The 27,074-nt window shown below is 43.8% G+C and overlaps 1 protein-coding gene across 1 annotated transcript in view; it reads right to left on the bottom strand.

Annotated features, from left to right (window-relative positions):
• The window catches only part of LOC138673233 (O-acyltransferase like protein-like), an 83,561-nt gene that overhangs the window by 29,536 nt on the left and 26,951 nt on the right, over positions 1 to 27,074 (bottom strand). The window contains exons 2-7 of the mRNA XM_069761822.1: positions 26,100 to 26,239; positions 19,960 to 20,038; positions 19,034 to 19,172; positions 18,745 to 18,944; positions 13,307 to 13,477; positions 11,405 to 11,507 (exon numbers count right to left, since the gene is read on the bottom strand). Coding sequence (XP_069617923.1) covers positions 11,405 to 11,507; positions 13,307 to 13,477; positions 18,745 to 18,944; positions 19,034 to 19,172; positions 19,960 to 20,038; positions 26,100 to 26,239 — 832 coding nt within the window. The remainder of the gene's footprint in view (positions 1 to 11,404; positions 11,508 to 13,306; positions 13,478 to 18,744; positions 18,945 to 19,033; positions 19,173 to 19,959; positions 20,039 to 26,099; positions 26,240 to 27,074) is intronic.

The following is a 27,074-nucleotide window of genomic DNA, read 5'->3' as shown; positions in this document are numbered from 1 at the left end:
ACACAATGGGGGATCGAGCGGGTGCTGTTCTGGCCAGACGTGTTAGGAAGAGAGAGGCTCAATCCAAGATCCCATTTTTGCTCAGGCCTGACGGCTCCCAGGTTCGCAACCCGATTAGGATTGCTTATGAGTTTGCATCTTATTATTCCTCTCTCTATGACCTCGGGTCTGACCCAGGGATTCCCCAGCCTTCGCGGGAGTCAATTTTGGCGTTCTTGGAGAGGGCTAATCTCCCCTCGGTCACCCAGGAGCAGCTCTCTTTCCTAAACGCTCCCATTGTCGAGTCTGAACTCTCGCAGATTGTTAGAGAGGCCAATAAGAGTTCCTCCCCGGGGCCTGATGGCTTCTCTTTCCTTTACTATGCTCAGTTCTTCTCTGTCCTCTCGCCCTATCTTTTGCGCCTTTTTAATAATTGGTTGTCGGTTGGCAGTATTAGGGCGGAGGGGTTGGAAGCTTCCATTGCGACTCTCCCCAAACAAGGGAAACCCACAACATCTCCGGGGAACTTCCGCCCGATAGCACTTTTAAACTGCGACGTTAAGATTTATGCAAAAGTCTGGGCCAATAGATTGTTCTCGGTTCTTCCTAGTCTCATCCACCCCGACCAAGTTGGGTTTGTTCCTGGCAGACAGACCAGGGATGGCACCAGGCGTCTGATAGATCTCTTGGATGTGGTGGAGAGGGGGAGCCTCCCCAGTGTATTTCTGTCGCTTGATGCCGAAAAGGCGTTCGACAGGGTGCACTGGGGCTATATTGAACTCACACTGGAGAGATTTGGGCTCACCGGGCAGATTGGCAAAGCGGTTATGGCATTATATTCCAATCCATGCGCGTCGGTTTGATCGGCGGGATTCGGGTCTCGGACTTTTCCTATTCGGAATGGTACTCGTCAGGGCTGCCCCCTCTCCCCTTTGCTCTGGTCATGGAGCCTTTGGCTGCCATGGTCAGGCAGAGCGCGGACATAAAGGGAATCGCGGTGGGGGGATCTGAACATAAAATCGGTCTCTATGCCGACGACGTGGTCCTGACCTGCACCTCACCCTTAACCTCACTGAACGCGATCACTTCCATCCTATCTGAGTTTTCGGCGGTTTCATATTATAAGCTTAATCTGACCAAATCCACAATTTTTCCCCTTTTCCTCCCCGCCCCCCTTCAGATTCAAATTCAATCTCAATATGCGTTTATTTGGGCTCCCTTGGGCTTTACGTACCTAGGCATCAGGATAACTAAGCTAGATATCATAGTCCGTATGAATTGTGAAGAAACTCTTTCGGAGGTTAGGAAGGGCATGGAGCAATTATCAAGTGCGTCCCTCTCGTGGATGGCCTGCATACAAACGGCGAAAATGCTATTCCTTCCCAAAATAATGTACCTTTTTCGGTGCCTCCCCCTTTTCATCCCCTCGAAGTTTATTTCAGCTTTTCAATCCCTTATAGACCGGTTTATTTGGAATAAGAAGCCCCATAGGGTCAAGCGTCGGATCATGTCCCAACCGTACTCTGTGGGGGGGTTGGGAGCTCCTGCGGTGCAGTCTTACTATAGGGCGGCGATCCTTGAGCCCCTTAAAATATGGTGGGAGGGGAACTCATGTTTGCCCTGGTTTCTGATTGAATCTCATTTTGCCCCCCAAAACTCCCTTAGATTGCTCTTGGAGCTTCAACTGCTTCAAGTTCCTCTTGTGGGCCCCTGTCTCCGTTCTATTAGGAATGCTTCTAAACTATGGGCGCTGCTTAGCACTTCCCATCTAATATTTATGTTTGACTATGTTTCTTTGCGGGCTCTGGAGTGTGCCATCGGCCACATTTCTCTTTCCTCCTGGACGAGGCGTGGGGTGCTCCGGGTGGCGGACCTTTTCGGCTCGGACGGCATTTTGTCGTTTGAGGACCTCTCAGGGAGATTCTCCCTTACTAAGTCTGACTTCTTTCAATACCTGCAGATCCGCAGCTTTCTCAGGTCATGTCGGCCATTCGGGGCGCCCCCGCCTTTGACAGAGGATCCGGCCCATAGATTCTTCAGACCGGCAACTATTGTACCACATGGCATCTCCATAATCTATAAAGCCCTCATTTCATTTGGTTCTTCTGACAAGCTTCCTTTCATGTCTTCCTGGGAGTCCGCGCTGGGTTTTGAGGCCCCCCCGGAGGATTGGCAATTTGCTATGGTACACCCTTCCAGGTTCTCGTCTTGTCTTGGCCACTTGGAACAGGTGAAAAAAATTCAGCTCCACTGGTACCTCACCCCCGTCCACCTGGCGAAGGTTTTCCCAGCTTCCTCCCCTCTCTGCTGGAGGAAATGTGGCGCCTTGGGGTCCTCCTCTCATATCTGGTGGTCGTGCCCGCAGATTCAGGTCTTCTGGCGCGAAGTGGAAGCTTTGATTGTTGATCTGACCCGTCTCCCCCTTGTGCTGAGTGGTCAGCTCGCTGTTCTAGGCATCTCCCTCATTGATCTCCCTTCCCCCCTTCGGCCCATAGTTTCTAATATCCTAGTTGCCGCTAGACAATGTATCGCGAAGCATTGGAAGTCCTCGGATGTCCCTTCCAGAGCAGAGCTGGTCTCCAGGATCGACTTACACTTCTGCTATGAGGTTATTATGGCTCAGGGTCTATCGAGGAGAGCTAGGGTCCTCTCGTGGTGGGATCCCTGGATGTCCTCGGCATATATATCCCAGTCTGCTCTCTCCCTTATTTAAATTGTATGCTTCTCTAATTCTGTTTTTTTTTTTTTGCTTTATCTGACACTGTATTTGTGTATTGTGTACTGATTACATTGTGGTCTTTAATATGTTATGCAGTGGACCTTTCCCCTTATCCCCTTTCCTCCCCCCCCCCCCCCCCCCGTCTTCCCCTTTCACTCTCCCTCTCCCCCCTCGCCCTGAAGTTTGCTGATGTGTTGTTTAATATGTAAAATTTTCAATAAACATTGATTGGTTAAAAAAAAAAAAAAGAAGGAGGAAACCCAGCGTTTGGTGATGTCCATGGGTTCCAGACTTAAGGCAGTGATTGCCTCCAAAGGATTTGCAACAAAATATTGAAAATAAAAATATTTTGTTTGGGTTATGTTTATTTGTCCAATTACTTTTGACCTCCTAAAATGTGGAGTGTTTGTAAAGAAATGTGTACAATTCCTACATTTTCTATCAGATATTTTTGTTCAACCCTTCAAATTAAACGTTACAATCTGCACTTGAATTCTGTTGTAGAGGTTTCATTTCAAATCCAATGTGGTGGCATGCAGAGCCCAACTCGCGAAAATTGTGTCACTGTCCAAATATTTCTGGCCCTAACTGTACCTCTCTTTGGCAAACCGTAAAGCTACCTAATCTATCCGGATTACAAGGGTTTGGGAATTGGAGATCGAGAAGGATACTCTGACTATCTCATGTATTAACAGACGATTCACTCAAGGAATATTCTCATCTACAAACGGAGTCGGGGCTACCTCATTCTGAATTGTATAAATTCCTACAATTAAGAAACGCATATCACGTGGAAGGGTCCAGTTCAGACAGGCTTAACTAAAAATATGACCATACACAGAATAACCACTTCACACAGTTCGGGAGGGTTGATACCGGTATTATATAGTCCAATTCTGGATCTACGTAGTTCTAGTCAAATATCCCATACGTCCTAAAGCAAGATGGGAGGGCTCGATAAGTCTTACTGAAGACAAGCACTGGCAGGACACCCATGATAGGACTCCCCAATTATCCGTAAGTGAATCCCATAGATTACCTCAACTAAATTTAATACATCAAGTCTATAGAACGCCTAAATTCCTATTTGACATTGGACTCAGACCCCATCCAATGTGTGCGAGATGTAGGAAAAATCCAACTACATATGTTCTGGTCTTGCCCTAACTTGGAATACTTCTGGAAAGGCGGACTAGGCCCCAACCCTCTGGTATGCATATTGGGGTACACTGAATACCAACGACTATGGTAAAACTGCTTTTTCTCGAATGTTGTACGTGGCTAGGAAATTAATAGCTCACTATTGGATATCTGATCAGACCCCTACAATCCAACAATTCATAAATGAGATTAACTGGCTGCTGAATTTGGAAAAAGTGCATTTATTTAAAGAGAAAAGCAGCAACTAAATTTGAAACCTCTGGTCTTCTTGGATTGCCGGCTCCGGTTTTACATCACATGAACTGCAGAGATGACGATTGGGTCTGTTTTAAACTCCTAAATCCAGTAACACAAAAATTACTGTGGTTGCATATGTACATATAGCCTTTACTACATCACAACGTAATGCAGGTGGATAGGATCGTATTGTGACCTGTAGGGCATTGTGACTGCGACAAGCAACTCGTAAAAAATCCAACTTTTTGTTGTTGCAATATGACTCCACGGAGGAGCGGCATAGAGTGGTCTTTGGCCTTGCGATCTTTGTAGCCCCAGTCTAAGGGTACCGTTACACTAAACGATTTACCAACGATCACGACCAGCGATACGACCTGGCCGTGATCGTTGGTAAGTTGTTGTGTGGTCGCTGGAGAGCTGTCACACAGACAGCTCTCCAGTGACCAACGATGCCGAAGTCCCAAGGTAACCAGGGTAAACATCGGGTTACTAAGCGCAGGGCCGCGCTTAGTAACCCAATGTTTACCCTGGTTACCATTGTAAATGTAAAAAAAAAAAAAACAGTACATACTCACATTCCGGTGTCTGTCACGTCCCCCGCCATCAGCTTCCCTCACTGACTGTCAGCTCCTGCCGGCCGTAAAGCCGAGCACAGCGGTGACGTCACCGCTGTGCTTTACGGCCGGCGCTCACAGTCAGTGCGGGAAGCTGACTCCTGGGGACGTGACAGACACCGGAATGTGAGTATGTAGTGTTTTTTTTTTTACTTTTACAATGGTAACCAGGGTAAATATTGGGTTACTAAGCGCGGCCCTGCGCTTAGTAACCCGATATTTACCCTGGTTACCAGTGAACACATCGCTGGATCGGCGTCACACACGCCGATTCAGCGATGACAGCGGGTGATCAGCGACCAAAATAAAGGTCCTGATCATTCCCATCGACCAACGATCTCCCAGCAGGGGCCTGATCGCTGGTCGCTGTCACACATAACGATTTCGTTAACGATATCGTTGCTACGTCACAAAAAGCAACGATATCGTTAAAGAAATCGTTATGTGTGACGGTACCTTTAGGGTAAGCAAGAAAAAGTCCATGCCAGACCTCTCGGTCAATGGCTTAGTGTGGGTGAAATCGATTTCCATTGAGCGCGGTCTGTGCCCTTGGACAGGAGCTTGAAAACCACCTCTTAACTAATGGCATCTTGAGCTGTTCTTTCAATTAGATGGTGCCATGAAAAGAAGAGCTGTGGATGTCGTCAGGTAAGAGACAATTCTCTCCCAGCTCCAACCCAGTAGCCACGACCAATGTTGTGGTCAATTGACTAGGTTGCGCAAATTTAGAACTTCGATGTGATGGACTAGGTCGTGCAAATCTAGGACTTCCATGTGATTGACCAGGTCACGCAAATCTTTCACTTCGATGTGATGGACTAGGTCGTGCAAATTTAGGACTTCAAGGTGATAGACTATGTCGTGCAAATCTAGGACTTCGATGTGATGGACTAGGTCGTGCAAATCGAGAACTTCGAGGTGATGGACTAGGTCATGCAAATCTAGGACTTTGATATGATGGCCTAGGTCGTGCAAATCTAGGACTTTGATATGATGGACTAGGTCGTGCAAATCTAGGACTTCGATGTGATGGACTAGGTCATGCAAGTTCGTACCAACTTTACTTATCTCTTGTGGGAGTGATGGAATGGGCACATTACAATCCAACATGTCCGATCCTTCTTTCCTCGATATCAGCTCCTATAGCTTCTCTCTCATTGCTCCAACCCCAGTGGTCCTCTAAGGGTGTCAATGCCATTAGGGCCCATAGTGTCAAGCGATACGTCCTACGGCCAGCCCTGACCACTACTGCCATCCCCAATAATGGCAAAATCAGGGAATACTTACAAATTTCAGCTCAGAAACTTGCAAAATTGTGGAAAAAGTATGATAACAGCTTAAATAATATTAATTAATGAGAAGTAAAGTATTTCTCAACTTTTTGAGGGAGATTAGATCTGTATGTAGACTGAAAAATAACATTACAAGGGAAACTATGATTCACGAGGCTCAAGAGTCGGAGACAATGGCTACAAGGAGATTTTTTTTTCTGGTTGGTGAATACTTTTTATACGGCAATTAGTGGCCTCTAATACGACATAAACTTTCCAAGCTTCGTTTCTAGATTTATCAAAATGCCATCTTGACTCTAACAAGTGTTACCACCTGAGAGAAGGCAGCAATTAAATCCTCCTTCTCAACAGTAATCGCCCTCTTACATTTGCTTTCCTAGAAGTCGCCGTGACCCCATTAAACTGACTCTTCACTGACATTTTAGGTTAGGTATTATCATATTGCACATCGTCATTTTCCCCCTCTGTAACAGCGGGACACAGTGAGTTCCCTTTTCATCTTCCTTATCGAAGAAGGGAAGGAGTCCAGACACAGTCTCACCTTAGTAATTAGAAGCCTTCATACCAGGACGCTGAGGCGGTGGAGGGTCACTTGCAATTTTCCATTACTGTGAGATCATACGGGAAGGTGGGAGGCGGTAGCATTACTTTTATATATGCCCAGAAATAATTACCGTACATTCTCCAGTCTTGAATGCTATGTTTATGGTTCATTTTAAGATTTGTAAAGGAAAACATTGTGACCGAACGGAATTTATTGGGGTAGATATTTTTGGCATTTCCACCTTTTCCATTTCCTGCTAGCCAGACATGAATTCAGGTTGGATTACAGACGTATGACTTTACAGAACTGTCTTATCGATTACTTGATCGGTTTGGGCTTGTAGCTGCACAAAATACGTCCTATCCACCATTTTCATGCTCTTTTATTATAGTCTATACAGGTCCAATTACATTAATCCCTTCACCACAAAGCCTGTTTTCACCTTCCTGACCAAGCCAAATTTTTCAATTCTGACCAGTGTCACTTTATGTGATCATATCTCGGGAACGCTTCCACAAATCCAAGTGATTCTGAGATTGTTTTTTTTTTTTTCGCGACACATTGTACTTCATATTAGTGGTAAATTTAGGTCAATATGATTTGCGTATATTTATGAAAAAATTTTTGAACTTTATTTTTTTATGCCCTTAAAACAGACAGTCATACCAATAAAAAAATCAATAAATGACATTTGACACATGTCTACTTTATGTCAACATCAATTTTGAAACTTTTTTTGCTACAAATTAAAAGTTTAGCAGAATTTTTTTTTTCCAACAAAATTTACAAAACCTATTTTATTTGGGACCATGTTACATTTGACGTGACTTTTGGAGGCCTACATGTAAAAAAAACGACCAAAAGAGAGCCCATTTTAAAAACTACACCGTTCAAGGTATTCAAAAGCACATTTAGAAAGTTTTTCCTTCAGGCGCTTCGCAGGAATTAAAACAAAGTGGAAGCAAAAAATTAAAACTTTGTTATTTTCCATAACAATGTCGCTTTACCCCCCAATTTTTTCATTTTCACAATAGTAACAGAAGAAAATTGACTGTACAATTTGCTAAGCAATGTCTCCTGAATATTACAATATCCCAAATGTCAAAAACTACTGTTTTGGCGCACAGAAGGGCTCAGCAGGAAAGGAGCATCACTTCAATTTTGGAGCGCAAATTTGGCTGGAATAGATTGTGGACCCTGTGTCGCATTTGCCGAGCCCTAGAGGTCCCAAAACAGTAATAATCCCCAACATCTAACACCATTTTGTAAACTACACGCTTCAAGGAATTCAACAAGGTATGTGATGATCATCTTAAACCTACAGGTAACATAGTAACATAGTAATATAGTTAGTAAGGCCGAAAAAAGACATTTGTCCATCCAGTTCAGCCTATATTCCATCATAATAAATCCCCAGATTTACGTCCTTCTACAGAACCTAATAATTGTATGATACAATATTGTTCTGCTCCAGGAAGACATCCAGGCCTCTCTTGAACCCCTCGACTGAGTTCGCCATCACCACCTCCTCAGGCAAGCAATTCCAGATTCTCACTGCCCTAACAGTAAAGAATCCTCTTCTATGTTGGTGGAAAAACCTTCTCTCCTCCAGACACAAAGAATGCCCCCTTGTGCCCGTCACCTTCCTTGGTATAAACAAATCCTCAGCGAGATATTTGTATTGTCCCCTTATATACTTATACATGGTTATCAGATCGCCCCTCAGTCGTCTTTTTTCTAGAATAAATAATCCTAATTTCGCTAATCTATCTGGATATTGTAGTTCTCCCATCCCCTTTATTAATTTTGTTGCCCTCCTTTGTACTCTCTCTAGTTCCATTATATCCTTCCTGAGCACCGGTGCCCAAAACTGGACACAGTACTCCACGTGCGGTCTAACTAGGGATTTGTACAGAGGCAGTATAATGCTCTCATCATGTGTATCCTCATGACCTCTTTTAATGCACCCCATGATCCTGTTTGCCTTGGCAGCTGCTGCCTGGCACTGGCTGCTCCAGGTAAGTTTATCATTAACTAGGATCCCCAAGTCCTTCTCCCTGTCAGATTTACCCAGTGGTTTCCCGTTCAGTGTGTAATGGTGATATTGATTCCTTCTTCCCATGTGTATAACCTTACATTTATCATTGTTAAACCTCATCTGCCACCTTTCAGCCCAAGTTTCCAACTTATCCAGATCCATCTGTAGCAGAATACTATCTTCTCTTGTATTAACTGCTTTACATAGTTTTGTATCATCTGCAAATATCGATATTTTACTGTGTAAACCTTCTACCAGATCATTAATGAATATGTTGAAGAGAACAGGTCCCAATACCGACCCCTGCGGTACCCCACTGGTCACAGCGACCCAGTTAGAGACTATACCATTTATAACCACCCTCTGCTTTCTATCACTAAGCCAGTTACTAACCCATTTACACACATTTTCCCCCAGACCAAGCATTCTCATTTTGTGTACCAACCTCTCGTGCGGCACGGTATCAAATGCTTTGGAAAAATCGAGATATACCACGTCCAATGACTCACCGTGGTCCAGCCTATAGCTTACCTCTTCATAAAAACTGATTAGATTGGTTTGACAGGAGCGATTTCTCATAAACCCATGCTGATATGGAGTTAAACAGTTATTCTCATTGAGATAATCCAGAATAACATCCCTCAGAAACCCTTCAAATATTTTACCGACAATAGAGGTTAGACTTACTGGCCTATAATTTCCAGGTTCACTTTTAGAGCCCTTTTTGAATATTGGTACCATATTTGCTATGCGCCAATCCTGCGGAACAGACCCTGTCGCTATAGAGTCCCTAAAAATAAGAAATAATGGTTTATCTATTACATTACTTAGTTCTCTTAGTACTCGTGGGTGTATGCCATCCGGACCCGGAGATTTATCTATTTTGATCTTATTTAGCCGGTTTCGCACCTCTTCTTGGGTTAGATTGATGACCCTTAATATAGGGTTTTCATTGTTTCTTGGGATTTCACCTAGCATTTCATTTTCCACCGTGAATACCGTGGAGAAGAAGGTGTTTAATATGTTAGCTTTTTCCTCGTCATCTACAACCATTCTTTCCTCACTATTTTCAGTTTTTATTCTTTTACTATTGATATAGTTGAAGAACAGTTTGGGATTAGTTTTACTCTCCTTAGCAATGTGCTTCTCTGTTTCCTTTTTGGCAGCTTTAATTAGTTTTTTAGATAAAGTATTTTTCTCCCTATAGTTTTTTAGAGCTTCAATGGTGCCATCCTGCTTTAGTAGTGCAAATGCTTTCTTTTTACTGTTAATTGCCTGTCTTACTTCTTTGTTTAGCCACATTGGGTTTTTCCTATTTCTAGTCCTTTTATTCCCACAAGGTATAAACCGCTTACACTGCCTATTTAGGATGTTCTTAAACATTTCCCATTTATTATCTGTATTCTTATTTCTGAGGATATTGTCCCAGTCTACCAGATTAAGGGCATCTCTAAGCTGGTCAAACTTTGCCTTCCTAAAGTTCAGTGTTTTTGTGACTCCCTGACAAGTCCCCCTAGTGAAAGACAGGTGAAACTGTACAATATTGTGGTCGCTATTTCCTAGATGCCCGACCACCTGCAGATTTGTTATTCTGTCAGGTCTATTAGATAGTATTAGGTCTAAAAGTGCTGCTCCTCTGGTTGGATTCTGCACCAATTGTGAAAGATAACTTTTCTTGGTTATTAGCAGAAACCTGTTGCCTTTATGGGTTTCACAGGTTTCTGTTTCCCAGTTAATATCCGGGTAGTTAAAGTCCCCCATAACCAGGACCTCATTATGGGTTGCAGCTTCATCTATCTGCTTTAGAAGTAGACTTTCCATGGTTTCTGTTATATTTGGGGGTTTGTAACAGACCCCAATGAGAATTTTGTTACCATTTTTCCCTCCATGAATTTCGACCCATATGGACTCGACATCCTCATTCCCTTCGCTAATATCCTCCCTTAAAGTGGACTTTAGACAAGACTTTACATAGAGACAAACCCCTCCTCCTCTCCGATTTTTACGATCGTTTCTAAACAGACTGTAACCCTGTAAGTTAACTGCCCAGTCATAGCTTTCATCTAACCATGTCTCGGTTATTCCCACTATGTCAAAGTTACCTGTAGATATTTCTGCTTCTAGTTCTTCCATCTTGTTTGTCAGGCTTCTGGCGTTTGCGAGCATGCAGTTTAGAGGATTTTGTTTTGTTCCAATCTCCTCACTTCGCAGAAGTTTAAAACATTGTGATGTGGAAATGAAAAATTGAATTTTTGCCGCAAAAATGTTGCCTTAGCCGGAAGTGTTAATTTTCCCAAGAGTAGAATAAGAAAACAGACAGCGCAATTTATTGTGCAGTTTCTCCTGATACCCCATATGTGGTCGCAAACTACTGTTTAGGTGCATGGCAGGGCTTGGAAGGGAAAGCATTTGGGAAACCCTTTCCAAGTTGCCGTTCAGTTTATTTTTGAATGGTGGTCTCCCTTATTAAACTGTGAAACATCTGGTCTTGGCAAACCAGCAACATCGGTTATATGCGGCCTGCACGGGCGTAAGGCCCTCACAGCACAAGTCCACACACCCAGCCAGGACCCACACTTTCATGTAACGTGCTGGGGCGCCACAGATGAGTGCCTTGCCCATGGCTACCGTCTCCGACAGGTTACTCATGAATGATTGCCATGATGTACCAGTACTTCCATTTGATGGTACGCACTGCAAAATAGGACGTACCGGTACATTCAATGTAGGGAAGGGATTAAGGTTGTAAACAATTACATAATCTAAGCCATTTGGTTCAGGCCATAAAAAGATATTTCAATGTAATCCACTGTCTCTTACCTAAGAAAGAAGAATGAGTCCACACCCAAGAACACCGGGCCGCTCAGAATGTAGAAGTACAGGGGTTTTTCTAACACTCTTGATTTCCATTCAAAGGAGTTATCTGTAGTGAGAGACCATGAACACAATACATAAAAACTGTGTCCTCTACATACACTACAGTATATGGACAAAAGTACGTGCCTCCTCCACAATCTCCATCATTTCTGACTTCCCATCCTACATCCAATCAATGTGATGGTCATGATGTACTGTATATAGAGGTGTTATCAGTCATTGTACAGGAGGAGGAGGTGAGCTGTGACATCACCTATTGTGAATGGTGGATTCTGTGTTATCTACTGTATATAGAGGTGTTATCAGTCATTGTACAGGAGGAGGAGGTGAGCTGTGATATCACCTATTGTGAATGGTGGATCCTGTGTTATCTACTGTATATAGAGGTGTTATCAGTCATTGTACAGGAGAGGGAGGTGAGCTGTGATATCACCTATTGTGAATGGTGGATCCTGTGTTATCTACTGTATATAGAGGTGTTGTCAGTCATTCTACAGTAGGAGGAGGTGAGCTGTGACATCACCTATTGTGAATGGTGGATCCTGTGTCATCTACTGTATATAGAGGTGTTATCAGTCATTGTACAGGAGGAGGTGAGCTGTGACATCAGCTATTGTGAATGGTGGATCCTGTGTCATCTACTGTAATAGAGGTGTTATCAGTGATTGTACAGGAGGAGGAGGTGAGCTGTGACATCACCTATTGTGAATGGTGGATTCTGTGTTATCTACTGTATATAGAGGTGTTATCAGTCATTGTACAGGAGGAGGAGGTGAGCTGTGACATCACCTATTGTGAATGGTGGATCCCGTGTTATCTACTGTATATAGAGGTGTTATCAGTGATTGTACAGAAGGAGGTGAGCTGTGACATCACCTATTGTGAATGCTGGATCCTGTGTTATCTACTGTATATAGAGGTGTTATCAGTGATTGTACAGAAGGAGGTGAGTTGTGATATCACCTATTGTGAATGGTGGACCCTGTGTTATCTACTGTATATAGAGGTGTTATCAGTCATTCTACACGAGGAGGTGAGCTGTGACATCATCTATTGTGAATGGTGGACCCTGTGTTATCTACTGTATATAGAGGTGTTATCAGTGATTGTACAGAAGGAGGTGAGCTGTGACATCACCTATTGTGAATGGTGTATCCTGTGTTATCTACTGTATATAGAGGTGTTATCAGTCATTGTACAGGAGGAGGAGGTGAGCTGTGACATCATCTATTGTGAATGGTGGACCCTGTGTTATCTACTGTATATAGAGGTGTTATCAGTGATTGTACAGAAGGAGGTGAGCTGTGACATCACCTATTGTGAATGGTGTATCCTGTGTTATCTACTGTATATAGAGGTGTTATCAGTCATTGTACAGGAGGAGGAGGTGAGCTGTGATATCACCTATTGTGAATGGTGGATCCTGTGTTATCTACTGTATATAGAGGTGTTATCAGTCATTGTACAGGAGGTGGATGAGGTGAGCTGTGATATCACCTATTGTGAATGGTGGATCCTGTGTTATCTACTGTATATAGATGTGTAGTGGACAACTTTTTTAAGTTCATAGTATGGAATAGAAAATCCAAAAATGTTTAAAAAATTAATGTAACACAATAACCTGATCTAAACAACTCTTACTAATTTTCGGATTTCACATTTCCTGCCCAAGAACAGCTTGGGATAATTGATGGAAAGGATTGTTTTGTTTTTATGAAAATAAATACTAATATATGTATAAGAAAAGGAAAGTTTTGCAACTTAGAGTTTCAATTTTTCCACCTTCTTCAAGACCATTGCTTGCTGCCAGTCAACAGAAACCAGAGCTCGGCTCCTCACACTCACCGATGTTGAAGACGCTGGCCAGCTGACTTGTGTGTCCAGAAATGATCCACAGCAGGCTGAGGACTCGGATCCCATTCAGAGCGGGGAACTCGTGATTCTGGGGTTTCACCGTCATCACAGCTGGGAAATTCTCTTGTATTGCAAAACTCTTCAGAACTCGATCAGTATAAGCTGGAGACAAGAGAGAAGCCATGAAATACGGTCGTGAAAATACCTTGGTCTGCAACCTGCAACTCTCTAGCTGATGAGGAACTACAAGCCCCAGCATGAACTTGTGACGCCCCAGGGTCCTGGTCGTCACAGTGACATTGCTTTCCTCATGGGGAGAGTGATGTTACACTTGGAACTTATATTACATTGTCACTGTGCACCGCTAGACATTGCCAGCTCTACTACTTTGCTGTACTCTACTCCATAGCCACTAAGTAATTTCTGACATACTCAGTTCTGCTACATCATTAGGCTCTGCTACTTTGTCACTGTGTACCTCTAGACATTCCCAGTTCTGCTACTTTGCTGGACTATTCTCCATAGCCATCGAGTACCTTCTGACATACTCAGCTCTGCTACATCATTGGGCCCAGCTACATTGTCACTGTGTACCTCTAGACATTACCAGTTCTGCTACTTTGCTGGACTATTCTCCAAAGCCACCGAGTACTCAGCACTGCTACATCACTGGGCTCTTCTACATTGCTATATTATGCCTTATGACATACCCAACTCTACTCATCGCTGGGCTCTGTAACGTTGTCACTGTGTACCTCTGAACATTCCCAGTTCTGCTACTTTGCTGGACTCTACTTCAAAGCCACCGAGTACCTTCTGACATACCCAGCTCTGCTACATCATGGGGCTCTGCTGCATTGTCACTGTGTACCTCTGAACATTCCCAGTTCTGCTACTTTGCTGGACTCTACCTCAAAGGCACCGAGTAGCTTCTGACATACCCAGCTCTGCTACATCATTGGGCTCTGCTACATTGTCACTGTGTACCTTGAACATTCCCAGTTCTGCTACTTAGCTGGACTCTACTTCAAAGCCACCGAATACCTTCTGACATACTCAGCTCTGCTACATTATTGGGCTCTGCTACATTGTCACTGTGAATCTCTGGACATTCCCAGTTCTGCTACTTTGCTGGACTCTACTCCATGGCCTCCTTGTACCTTCTGACATACTCAGCTCTGCTACATTATTGGGCTCTGCTGCATTGTCACTGTATACCTCTGCACATTTCCAGTTCTGCTACTTTGCTGGACTATTCTCCATAGCCACTGAGTACTCCGCACTGCTACATCACTGGGCTCTGCTACAAATCCTGCTCTGCTCTGCTTTGTCCCTACTGCTTCCTTCTCCAGTTGCCATCCCATAATTGCAACCTCCATAGTTCACACTGGACCACCCTGCTGTAACCCCGTCATCAGTCTGTGCTGCTATACTACTGCTCTTCCGGTCTGAATGTTTGGAGGGGCCACCTCCCCAGGTCAGACATAGCAATACACTTTTGGTAAAGCCCCATAAAGATGGCAGCCTAGGACGCTTAGATCACTTTCAGCAAATTACCATGCGTCTTCAGGTGCGAGGGGCCTGTTTCTTATTCTTGGTCATCCTGTGTGATTGGACATAAGACAGTGGCCCTAATTTTGCTGCATAAAGCGACAGCCCAAGTGAGGGGCCCAACTACTGCATTGGGCCCTAAGCTACATCTGATGGTGCCTGCCAGGACCTATGCTGTGCTGGGGGATCTGTGCCCCCAATATTTGAGCATGCACTAGTAGACATTGATCACCGGGGGGGCAGCATCACAGTCATCCCAGGCGTGGAGTGGGGAGGTCCGGTGTGGTTAGGTACATACAAGAAATGGTGACTCAATACACGATGGGAGAGAAGAGAAAACCTAAACAGAATTTTAAAGTGGGGCCCGAAGCGTTGCGGTTTTGGCGGGATATCATTAAGCGCCCCCTACTGGAAGAGAATGTTAAAGAACTGCAATGTGTTAACCCAACTCAAGTCCACCATTACTAGAGTGGGCGTTATGAGTCCTTATGGTTTTTTTTTTCTTGATGGACCATCCTGCCCTTTACCCCTCCCGGCCTATTACCCCCATTGCTCAGCATAGAGATTTACTGGCTCTGCTGCTTTATATATGACTTTCTCCTAATTGATTTAATGAGTTATTGATTGTTTGCACTTTGTCATCTGTGCAATCCCCGGATGAATCCGCCTGATATTAATTCATATCACGGCCCGCAGCGCGTCTCACGGGGGCATTTGTTACCATCATTAACCTGCTAATTCTACATCTCCTCCGCCTGTTCTCCACATTACACAGACTGGAGGAGGTTTTATGCGGCTCCTCAGAGGAATTCTCTGGTTCTTACAATTTATCTTACTCTTTGTTCAGTTCTTTTTGAACAGTCAGTGACTATGGGGGTTATTCTGAGCCAAATCGGAATTTACCCTTTCCGGCTTGCATAGTTTTTAATGCACGGAACAAACTAAGATGCAAGTTTCCTATTTGGAATCATCTGTTAGTGATCAGAGAGCCAAAATGTTCTCTGTAGGTCCCAATGCAAAAAAAAAAAGGGGAAAAAAAGCAACCCAAAACATTGCAGAGCGCCCAATAAAATCAATGGACGTGAAAGAGAGTCAACGCAAATTATCACTTTTCCACCAGTGATGGCCAACGGAACAAGGGACTTGTATTTCTTGTACTCCCCGGTTGCAAAATCTCAACCAGGTGGATGAATGTTGCACACCCTGAGTTCTGCTCAAAGTCTATGGCACTTACAAAGCAAAATGACTTGAAACTCTTCCTGACTGTGGTCTCGCAGCTTGCAAACAACCGAGGACGCCCATTCTGGTGATCAGTGAGGGTTCCAAAGGTTGGACCACTACCAATCTATTTAGATAGGTGATCATTTTCAGAGACCCCAATACACTATTAGCTGTGCTCTGGGCCATGCAGTCCCCCAAAAGTGTCTTTTGAGTAATAGAGGAAGTGGGGCCAAATGTTGGACCCCACTTTGACTCTTTTCTTCGTTTCTTGCTGATGCCACAACACCATGATGCTTCCATCATGCAACGGAAGCGAGAAGTGGCCTCTATGACTTATAATATGGTCCCATTGAGTTTCCCAAAAATGTGTCACGCTGTGCCCTGTCGTACATTACCAAATCGGCAATGGAAGCTCCAACAGCCTCCAAGGCGGCTGACAGACAACCCTTTAAGTGTGGTCTACACCTAAAATATTTCCCTTATTATCTACCAAAAGAAACAGGAAAATCACTCACGGCACAGCCAACCTATCACATTGGTGGACCCGATGCAAAAATGTTGGTCTCTTCTCCTCCTGATCCTCATACTTACCTTTATAGGGGGCTCTGTGTATACGCATTGCCAATGCATGCCTCCAGAGTACCCCACTAAATGCATAAAATGCGGCACACAACCTCCTGGTAGTAATATGGGTCGTACAGTCAAACTAACGTCAGTTTGAGATTTTTGTGATTTGCTAGGTCTGATCAGGTCAGGTGTAATTATTGTTGTACCAACAATCTGGTAGACCATGCAGAATCACAGAGCAGACTTCTTATGCATGTGCCAAACTGCCTGTGGAAGGGACATCAGCACAAGAACTGCGTCTCAGAAGCTTCATGAAAGAGTTTGCTGCAAATAAGACTTACATCACCAAGCACAATACCAAGTTTCAGAAAGAGTGGTGTAAGGCCTGTCTCTTCAGGAATTGTTAGATGCCTGAAGAACTCTACATATTAGGATCCACCTACTGTAAAATTTGATTGTGGAAGATGGGGAATAGTATGGGTTTGTTTTTGTTTTTTTTAGGGTTTAGCTAAACATATTACACTATTGATGATTCCAACGTTGTGAGAACAGTTTTGAGGAGGGCCCTTTTTCTATTCCCCATGACTCTGCCCAGTGCATCATAGAATCCTAGAATGTTAGAGTTGGAAGGGACCACCAGGGTCATCGTGTTCAACCCCCTGCTCAATGCAGGATTCACTAAACCATCTCAGACAGATGTCTGTCCAGCCTCTGATTGAAGATTTCCATTGAAGGAGAACTCACCACCTCTCGTGGCCGCCTGTTCCACTCATTGATCACCCTCAAAACAAAGTCCATAGAGAAATTAAGCTTAATTCATCAAAGATTCTATGCCACATTTCTGCATGAGGTTGGGCTAAAATTTTGGACCCTACAACATTCTCACGCCATTTTTGTCTGGCTCTGGCAAAGTGGGTGAAGCTGGGATGAGGCGTGACAATTCCCGCTCACGAAATTCATGACGAGAGGCGACGTTCCTACTCCACAAATCTTACTCCAGTTCCCAACTGAGCACACAGAGGTGCACGCCACTTGTCTGACAGTCCTGATTCATTATGAGGCGTGCGCACCTCTTAATCCAGTGGGAGCGTCTGACTTTAACAAGCCCACTCATCAAACACCAGTCTTGATGATTTGTGGCCAGGAGATGGCATGTTTGGTGTGGAGGAACTAACATCTTGACCTCAACCCATCCAACACCTTTCTGATAAACTGGAACACAGATCCAGGCCTCTCCCCAACATCATGGTCGAACCTCACAAATATTCTTTATAATCTAGTGCATCCTCCCCATTAGAGAGGAGTCTTTGCACCCAGGAAAGAAGACTCCATTCCAAGTCAACCCCCATGTTTTTTTTGGAATGGGATGTCCAACAAGCTCATAAACTGCAGTGGTCAGATGTACATCCGGCTTTGGCTTGGAATTAGAGTTGAGCAAATATGTTCGGAAAGGATCGCCGAATCCAAATTTGCCATATTTGTACCATTTTTGTACCCTATTCATGCCGAACTTATATTTGACGATCGGTTACAAACATATTCGCTCAACTCTAGACCCATTGACTCCAATGACGTTCGGTGAATATTGCAAATACAATATTCGCCAATGATCGGAATCCGAACAAAATTTTGGCAAAATTCGCTCAACCTACTACCTGGAATCCATACTGGAAATATTTGGGTTGGGCTTGAAAGTCAAACGGAGCATGGCTTATTTATCAGTCTTTCCAAACTTTCCGAAATGGAAAATCTACGAAAACAATGGAATTATTATTTTTTATTTACAGAGCTTGTACCCCTATTTGTAAATTCGAGGACACAAGCGTCACTGGTAGCATTGGTTGTAGGGAATAATTTCTCCATAGTATGGACCCACCATACAGTAGAAAACTGACTAAGTATGGGATTTTCTGTATCATTGTGCTAGCTCGGTGGCCTCGGCTCAGCCGCCTTCTTTCTAGTTGGTTTGTACAGGTGATATATTCTATATTCTACAGCCTCCAACTTCAGACAGTAAATGAAAGGTTATATAAATTGCGCAATTTCAAGTGATGTCCTAAGCCGCATATATAGTAATCGCGGGATATTACTGTGTTTCTTTTCGCTGACGTATTCCTCCTCCAATGGGAAATTGGATTTTCCTGCAGGCTTATCGCGCTCCGGAGCCCGTTGTTTCCGATGTAAAATGATAGTCTTGCACTGCTCAAATGTCGATGAGGCTTTGAAGTTGAGAACGGCGGTGTAAATTGAGCCAATTATAGGCAAGATGATGAACAAACAGCTGAGGCACCTGCCAAAAGCAAAAGGTTATTAGGACAGAGTTATGGTCACCGAGTTGGAGTTTACAGAACACATGATGGACGTGAGGCTCATGCTTACAGACAAATGATGGCAAACGTATCGGCAGGAAACAGACCGCGGGAACAGAACGTCTCTGCCACAGTGGGAATGGTTTCATTCTGAATTACAAAACTAGGTAGAGGCTTCAAAAATGATGTCCCTCTATATTTAAGGATATCTGTTGAAACAAATATTAAAGGGATGATTCCAAACTCTGACACCACGCACGATATAATAAAATAATTAATGGGCAGATTCAGGCGAAATCTCTGAGATGGCATCAACGCAAAACTTTTTTTAATTTTTATTTTGTTATGGACCAGCCTTTGCAAAGTTCTACCTCTTTGTAATATACTTCACTACCATATTTTGCTTCCTCCTCTACCAAATGACATGCTGAAAATGCTGTTTTTACTGCTTAGTTCATGCATTTTTACAAGCTGCTTTGAACTGCTGCTCCAGAAAGCATGTGTACTCAAGAACTATTTACAAACTCTTTCCAGCTGAGGTTCTCTGCTCCTCTCTTCCACACTCACACAGGGAGAGTGTTTGTAAATAGTGCCTGAGTGTGGATTCTTGCTAGAGCAGCAGTTAAAAGCAGCTTGTAAAAGAGGATGAGATAGGAAGTTAAAACAGCACTTTCAGCCTAGTGCTTGAGAGAGAAGGAAGCAAAATAAGGGTTAGAAACATAAATTTGCAAAGGCTGATCAATAATTAAATTATAAATTGTTCGTTACTCTGTAACCCAGTGATTAGCTGTTGATTCGGCTTTATATACCTCCAACAATCAGCTGGCATTGCTCCAATGAATAGTCGACCATTTAGTTCATGGATGGCATTGGTTAACCACATCCGCAAGCCCTGGGTCATACATGGACGTCTCAATTGTGACAGTTTCATGATGTATATGCACCCTGAGGATAATTAACAGTTTGACAGAGATATCTTTATGCTTTACATCTTACCCATAGAAGCCATTGCTGTAATATCTCTGCTGCTACAAGAATCTGGAACACATATCCCAATTACAAATTTTACGCCTTCCTTTAAAACAATTACAAAAGGGAAAAAGTAGTTAGGTTATCTAAAATCAAGAGGTGAACATAGAGTGCTATTTCGGTTCCTTTAATTTAATACATATGGAAATTTACAAGCAATTGTAATAATATTAGGAGCAGAAAAGATGTGAAGAATAATGGTATTGGGATGATATAGTAGATCTGAGATAAAAATGGCTCCCAAGTGCTATCATCCAATACAATGTGGGTCCACTCTAGTTGGGAGCTTACATGCAGCCTAAATTACTAAGCGGCACACAGATCTCACAAACATTCTACATTACAGAGAGGAACACAGAGCTCACATCCAGCCCATATTACTGGAAGAGACACGCAGATCTCACATCCAGCCTATATTACTGGAAGAGACACCCAGACCTCACATCCAGCCTATATTACTGGGAGAGACACCCAGACCTCACATCCAGTCTATATTACTGGAAGAGACACGCAGATCTCACATCCAGCCTATATTACTGGAAGAGACACCCAGACCTCACATCCAGCCTATATTACTGGGAGAGACACCCAGACCTCACATCCAGTCTATATTACTGGAAGAGACACGCAGATCTCACATCCAGCCTATATTACTGGAAGAGACACCCAGACCTCACATCCAGACTATATTACTGGAAGAGACACACATATCTTACATCCAGCCTATATTACTGGGAGAGACACCCAGAGCTCACATCCAGCCCATATTACTGGAAGAGACACGCAGATCTTACATCCAGCCTATATTACTGGGAGGGACAAAGAGCTCACACCCAGCCTATATTACTGGGAGAGACACATAGAGCTCACCTCCAGTCTATATTACAGGGAGAGACACACAGGCTTCACATAAAACTTATATTACTGGGAGAGACTCACAGACACTCACATGCAGCCTATATTACTGGGAGAGACACACAGACCTCACATCCAGCCTATATTACTGGGAGAGACAAAGAGCTCACATCCAGCCTATATTACTGGGAGGGACACACAGACCTCACATCCAGCCTATATTACTGGGAGAGACACCCAGAGCTCACATCCAGCCTATATTATTGGGAGAGACAAAGAGCTCACATCCAGCCTAGATTACTGGGAGAGAAACACAGAGCTCACATCCAGCCTATATTACTGGGAGAGACACAAAGAGCTCACATCCAGCCTATATTACTGGGAGAGACACACAGAGCTCACATCCATCCTATATTACTGGGAGAGACACACATGGTTCACATCCAGCCTTTATTACTGGGAGAGACACACAGAGCTCACATCCAGCCTATATTACTGGGAGAGACACACAGACCTCACATCCAGCCTATATTACTGGGAGAGACAAAGAGCTCACATCCAGTCTATATTACTGGGATAGAAAGGCACACCTCGATCCAGCCTATATTACTGGGAGGGACAAAGAGCTCACACCCAGCCTATATTACTGGGAGAGACACATAGAGCTCACCTCCAGTCTATATTACTGGGAGAGCCACACAGGCTTCACATAAAACTTATATTACTGGGAGAGACTCACAGACACTCACATCCAGCCTATATTACTGTGAGAGACACACAGACCTCACATCCAGCCTATATTACTGGGAGAGACAAAGAGCTCACATCCAGCCTATATTACTGGGAGAGACACAAAGACCTCACATCCAGCCTATATTACTGGGAGAGACAAAGAGCTCACATCCAGCCTATATTACAGGGAGAGACACAAAGACCTCACATCCAGCCTATATTACTGGGAGAGACAAAGGGCTCACATCCAGCCTATATTACTAGGAGAGACACACAGAGCTCACATCCAGCCTATATTTCTGGGAGAGACAAAGAGCTCACATCCAGCCTATATTACTGGGAGAGACACAAAGACCTCACATCCAGCCTATATTACTGGAAGAGACACGCAGATCTCACATCCAGTCTATATTACTGGGATAGAAAGGCACACCTCAGATCCAGCCTATATTACTGGGAGAGACACATAGAGCTCACCTCCAGTCTATATTACTGGGAGAGCCACACAGGATTCACATAAAACTTATATTACTGGGAGAGACTCACAGACACTCACATCCAGCCTATATTACTGTGAGAGACACACAGACCTCACATCCAGCCTATATTACTGGGAGAGACACCCAGAGCTCACATCCAGCCTATATTACTGGGAGAGACACACAGAGCTCACATCCAGCCTATATTACTGGGAGAGACACACAGAGCTCACATCCAGCCTATATTACTGTGAGAGACACACAGACCTCACATCCAGCCTATATTACTGGGAGAGACAAAGAGCTCACATCCAGCCTATATTACTGGGAGAGACACAAAGACCTCACATCCAGCCTATATTACTGGGAGAGACAAAGAGCTCACATCCAGCCTATATTACAGGGAGAGACAAAGGGCTCACATCCAGCCTATATTACTAGGAGAGACACACAGAGCTCACATCCAGCCTATATTACTGGGAGAGACACACAGACCTCACATCCAGTCTATACTACTGGAAGAGACACGCAGATCTCACATCCAGCCTATATTACTGGAAGAGACACCCAGACCTCACATCCAGACTATATTACTGGAAGAGACACACAGATCTTACATCCAGCCTATATTACTGGGAGAGACACCCAGAGCTCACATCCAGCCCATATTACTGGAAGAGACACGCAGATCTTACATCCAGCCTATATTACTGGGAGGGACAAAGAGCTCACACCCAGCCTATATTACTGGGAGAGACACATAGAGCTCACCTCCAGTCTATATTACTGGGAGAGACACACAGGCTTCACATAAAACTTATATTACTGGGAGAGACTCACAGACACTCACATGCAGCCTATATTACTGGGAGAGACACACAGACCTCACATCCAGCCTATATTACTGGGAGAGACAAAGAGCTCACATCCAGCCTATATTACTGGGAGGGACACACAGACCTCACATCCAGCCTATATTACTGGGAGAGACACCCAGAGCTCACATCCAGCCTATATTACTGGGAGAGACAAAGAGCTCACATCCAGCCTAGATTACTGGGAGAGAAACACAGAGCTCACATCCAGCCTATATTACTGGGAGAGACACAAAGAGCTCACATCCAGCCTATATTACTGGGAGAGACACACAGAGCTCACATCCATCCTATATTACTGGGAGAGACACACATGGTTCACATCCAGCCTATATTACTGGGAGACACACAGACCTCACATCCAGCCTATATTACTAGGAGAGACACACAGAGCTCACATCCAGCCTATATTTCTGGGAGAGACAAAGAGCTCACATCCAGCCTATATTACTGGGAGAGACACACAGACCTCACATCCAGCCTATATTACTGGGAGAGACAAAGAGCTCACATCCAGTCTATATTACTGGGATAGAAAGGCACACCTCAGATCCAGCCTATATTACTGGGAGGGACAAAGAGCTCACACCCAGCCTATATTACTGGGAGAGACACATAGAGCTCACCTCCAGTCTATATTACTGGGAGAGCCACACAGGCTTCACATAAAACTTATATTACTGGGAGAGACTCACAGACACTCACATCCAGCCTATATTACTGTGAGAGACACACAGACCTCACATCCAGCCTATATTACTGGGAGAGACAAAGAGCTCACATCCAGCCTATATTACTGGGAGAGACACAAAGACCTCACATCCAGCCTATATTACTGGGAGAGACAAAGAGCTCACATCCAGCCTATATTACAGGGAGAGACACAAAGACCTCACATCCAGCCTATATTACTGGGAGAGACAAAGGGCTCACATCCAGCCTATATTACTAGGAGAGACACACAGAGCTCACATCCAGCCTATATTACTGGGAGAGACACACAGACCTCACATCCAGCCTATATTACTGTGAGAGACACACAGACCTCACATCCAGCCTATATTACTGGGAGAGACACCCAGAGCTCACATCCAGCCTATATTACTGGAAGAGACACGCAGATCTCACATCCAGTCTATATTACTGGGGTAGAAAGGCACACCTCAGATCCAGCCTATATTACTGGGAGGGACAAAGAGCTCACACCCAGCCTATATTACTGGGAGAGACACATAGAGCTCACCTCCAGTCTATATTACTGGGAGAGCCACACAGAGCTCACATCCAGCCTATATTACTGGGAGAGACACACCGACCTCAGATCCAGTCTATATTACTGAGAGAGACATGCAGACCTCACATCCAGCTTATATTACCAAAAGACCCACAGACCTCACATCCAGCCTATATTACTAGGAGAGACACACAGAGCTCACATCCAGCCTATATTACTGGGAGAGACACACAGAGCTCACATCCAGCCTATATTACTGTGAGAGACACACAGACCTCACATCCAGCCTATATTACTGGGAGAGACAAAGAGCTCACATCCAGCCTATATTACTGGGAGAGACACAAAGACCTCACATCCAGCCTATATTACTGGGAGAGACAAAGAGCTCACATCCAGCCTATATTACAGGGAGAGACACACAGAGCTCACATCCAGCCTATATTACTGGGAGAGACAAAGGGCTCACATCCAGCCTATATTACTGGAAGAGACACAAAGACCTCACATCCAGCCTATATTACTGGAAGAGACACGCAGATCTCACATCCAGTCTATATTACTGGGATAGAAAGGCACACCTCAGATCCAGCCTATATTACTGGGAGGGACAAAGAGCTCACACCCAGCCTATATTACTGGGAGAGACACATAGAGCTCACCTCCAGTCTATATTACTGGGAGAGCCACACAGGCTTCACATAAAACTTATATTACTGGGAGAGACTCACAGACACTCACATCCAGCCTATATTACTGTGAGAGACACACAGACCTCACATCCAGCCTATATTACTGGGAGAGACACCCAGAGCTCACATCCAGCCTATATTACTGGGAGAGACACCCAGAGCTCACATCCAGCCTATATTACTGGGAGAGACACACCGACCTCAGATCCAGTCTATATTACTGAGAGAGACATGCAGACCTCACATCCAGCTTATATTACCAAAAGACCCACAGACCTCACATCCAGCCTATATTACTGGTTTCCATACACAGACCTCACATCCAGCCTATATTACTGGTTTCAATACACAGACCTCACATCCAGCTTATATTACTGGGAGAGACACATAAGACTCACGTGCAGCCTTTTTTACTAAGAGAGACACACAGACCTCACATCCAGCCTATATTACTGGGAGAGACACACAGAGCTCAAACCAGCCTATATTACTGGGAGAGACACCCAGAGCTCACATCCAGCCTATATTACTGGGAGAGACACCCAGGCCTCACATCCAGCCTATACTACTGGGAGAGACACACAGACCTCACATCCAGTCTATATTACTGGGAGAGACACACAGACCTCACATCCAGCCTATATTACTGGGAGAGACACCCAGAGCTCACATCCAGCCTATATTACTGGAAGAGACACACAGACCTCAAGATCCATGCCTATATTACTGGGAGAGTCACACAGAGGTCAAATCCTTCCTATATTACTGGGAAATACACTCCCACGAGAGAAACATCTGAAACTTGGATCTGACAGCAAAGTTGCATACTATGGAGTCTAAAAGTGAGTAAGAAATGAAAATTGCAGACATACTTTTGCAATTTTAACAACTTTAGCTAACTAATAACAAATGTAAAAATCACTTTTTTTCATGTCAAAGGTCTCTATAGCCTTTAAGCTTCTACTACAATTGTGTCCAGAGAAAAAGACAGACATCAACTAAAAGTAGGTCATATATGTAGGAGAGTTTTATGGTTTGGACTCATTTTGCCTAATTGAAGTCAGTGGCTCTATTGGGCAAACAACTGGATCCAGTGTTTCGGGAATTTAGAAAGAAGCCTCAAAGGGCTCATGAAAGGGGACACAGATGTGATGTGATCTCATTGCTGAAAAATGTAATAACTGTTTATTTTTAAAAAAAAGAACACTCTGAAGAACGACAATTATTGAACAATTCAGACCTGTTCCACGTGCATCTTGCAGTATTCTCCTTCAAACTTCCTCCCAGGAGCTTGAACAGAAAGACACTCACTGTAAGATCCGAGACGGTCCACGTTCCCATTGATTATACCACTTCCTTGCTTTCCTAAAGCATCATACACTGTAAGAGAAGACAAGATAGATGTCTGGCCAACGATATTATTCAGTTAGCTGAGAACGTCGTCTAGAAATCTGGTAGATCGTCGTAAGGAAAATCATCTAAGGGAGTTACGTTGGCGGTTTCGATAGTCTTAGGCTATGTGCACACGTCAGGTTTTTTTCCTGACAAAATCCGGAGAAATCTGCCAGAAAATCGCGTTTTTTTCCGCGCGTTTTTCTCACGTTTTTCTCGCGTTTTTTTGCGGATTTTTTGCGTTTTTTTTTTTTTTTTTTCCTGAATGCATGAAATCCGCAGAAAATTTGCAAAAAGAATGAGCATGGCCATTCTTTTTGCGGATTGCGTTTTTTTTGCGGAAAAAAACGCATACATCTGCACAAAAAATGCGGAATGCATTCTAAATGATAGGATGCATAATTTGAGCGTTTTTTATGCGGATTTATAGCGTTTTTATCGGGAAAATCCGCAAAAAAAACGCGAAAAATCCGGACGTGTGCACATACCCTTAAGGTTTTAAGACATTATTTGGTCTTCCTTTGAGTAGTCATCTGTAAGGAATTATTATACTGTTCCTCGGAGGAGAACGTGGTTTACGATTCCAAGATCTGTCTTAGTAGGAATGCACAAGAAGCAGGAACAAGTCAAAATTAAAATTGAACCCTGGGCAAAGGTCTCTCCACCGCCATTATTAGGTCTAACTAAAGGAAAACTATGTTGGAAGGGATACTGGATGGATCTCAAGACTTGGAAACAAAAACATCTAAAAGAAAACTAACTAGATATGTAGATACATAAAAAAAAGTATAATACTTAAGTAATAGGGACAAGGTGAAAGGAT

The sequence above is a fragment of the Ranitomeya imitator genome, chromosome 1, assembly GCF_032444005.1.
Source record: "Ranitomeya imitator isolate aRanImi1 chromosome 1, aRanImi1.pri, whole genome shotgun sequence".
Classification (NCBI taxonomy): Eukaryota; Metazoa; Chordata; class Amphibia; order Anura; family Dendrobatidae; genus Ranitomeya; species Ranitomeya imitator.
The sequence above is the reverse complement of the archived record's forward strand: the minus strand, read 5'-3'. Positions and strand labels throughout refer to the sequence as shown.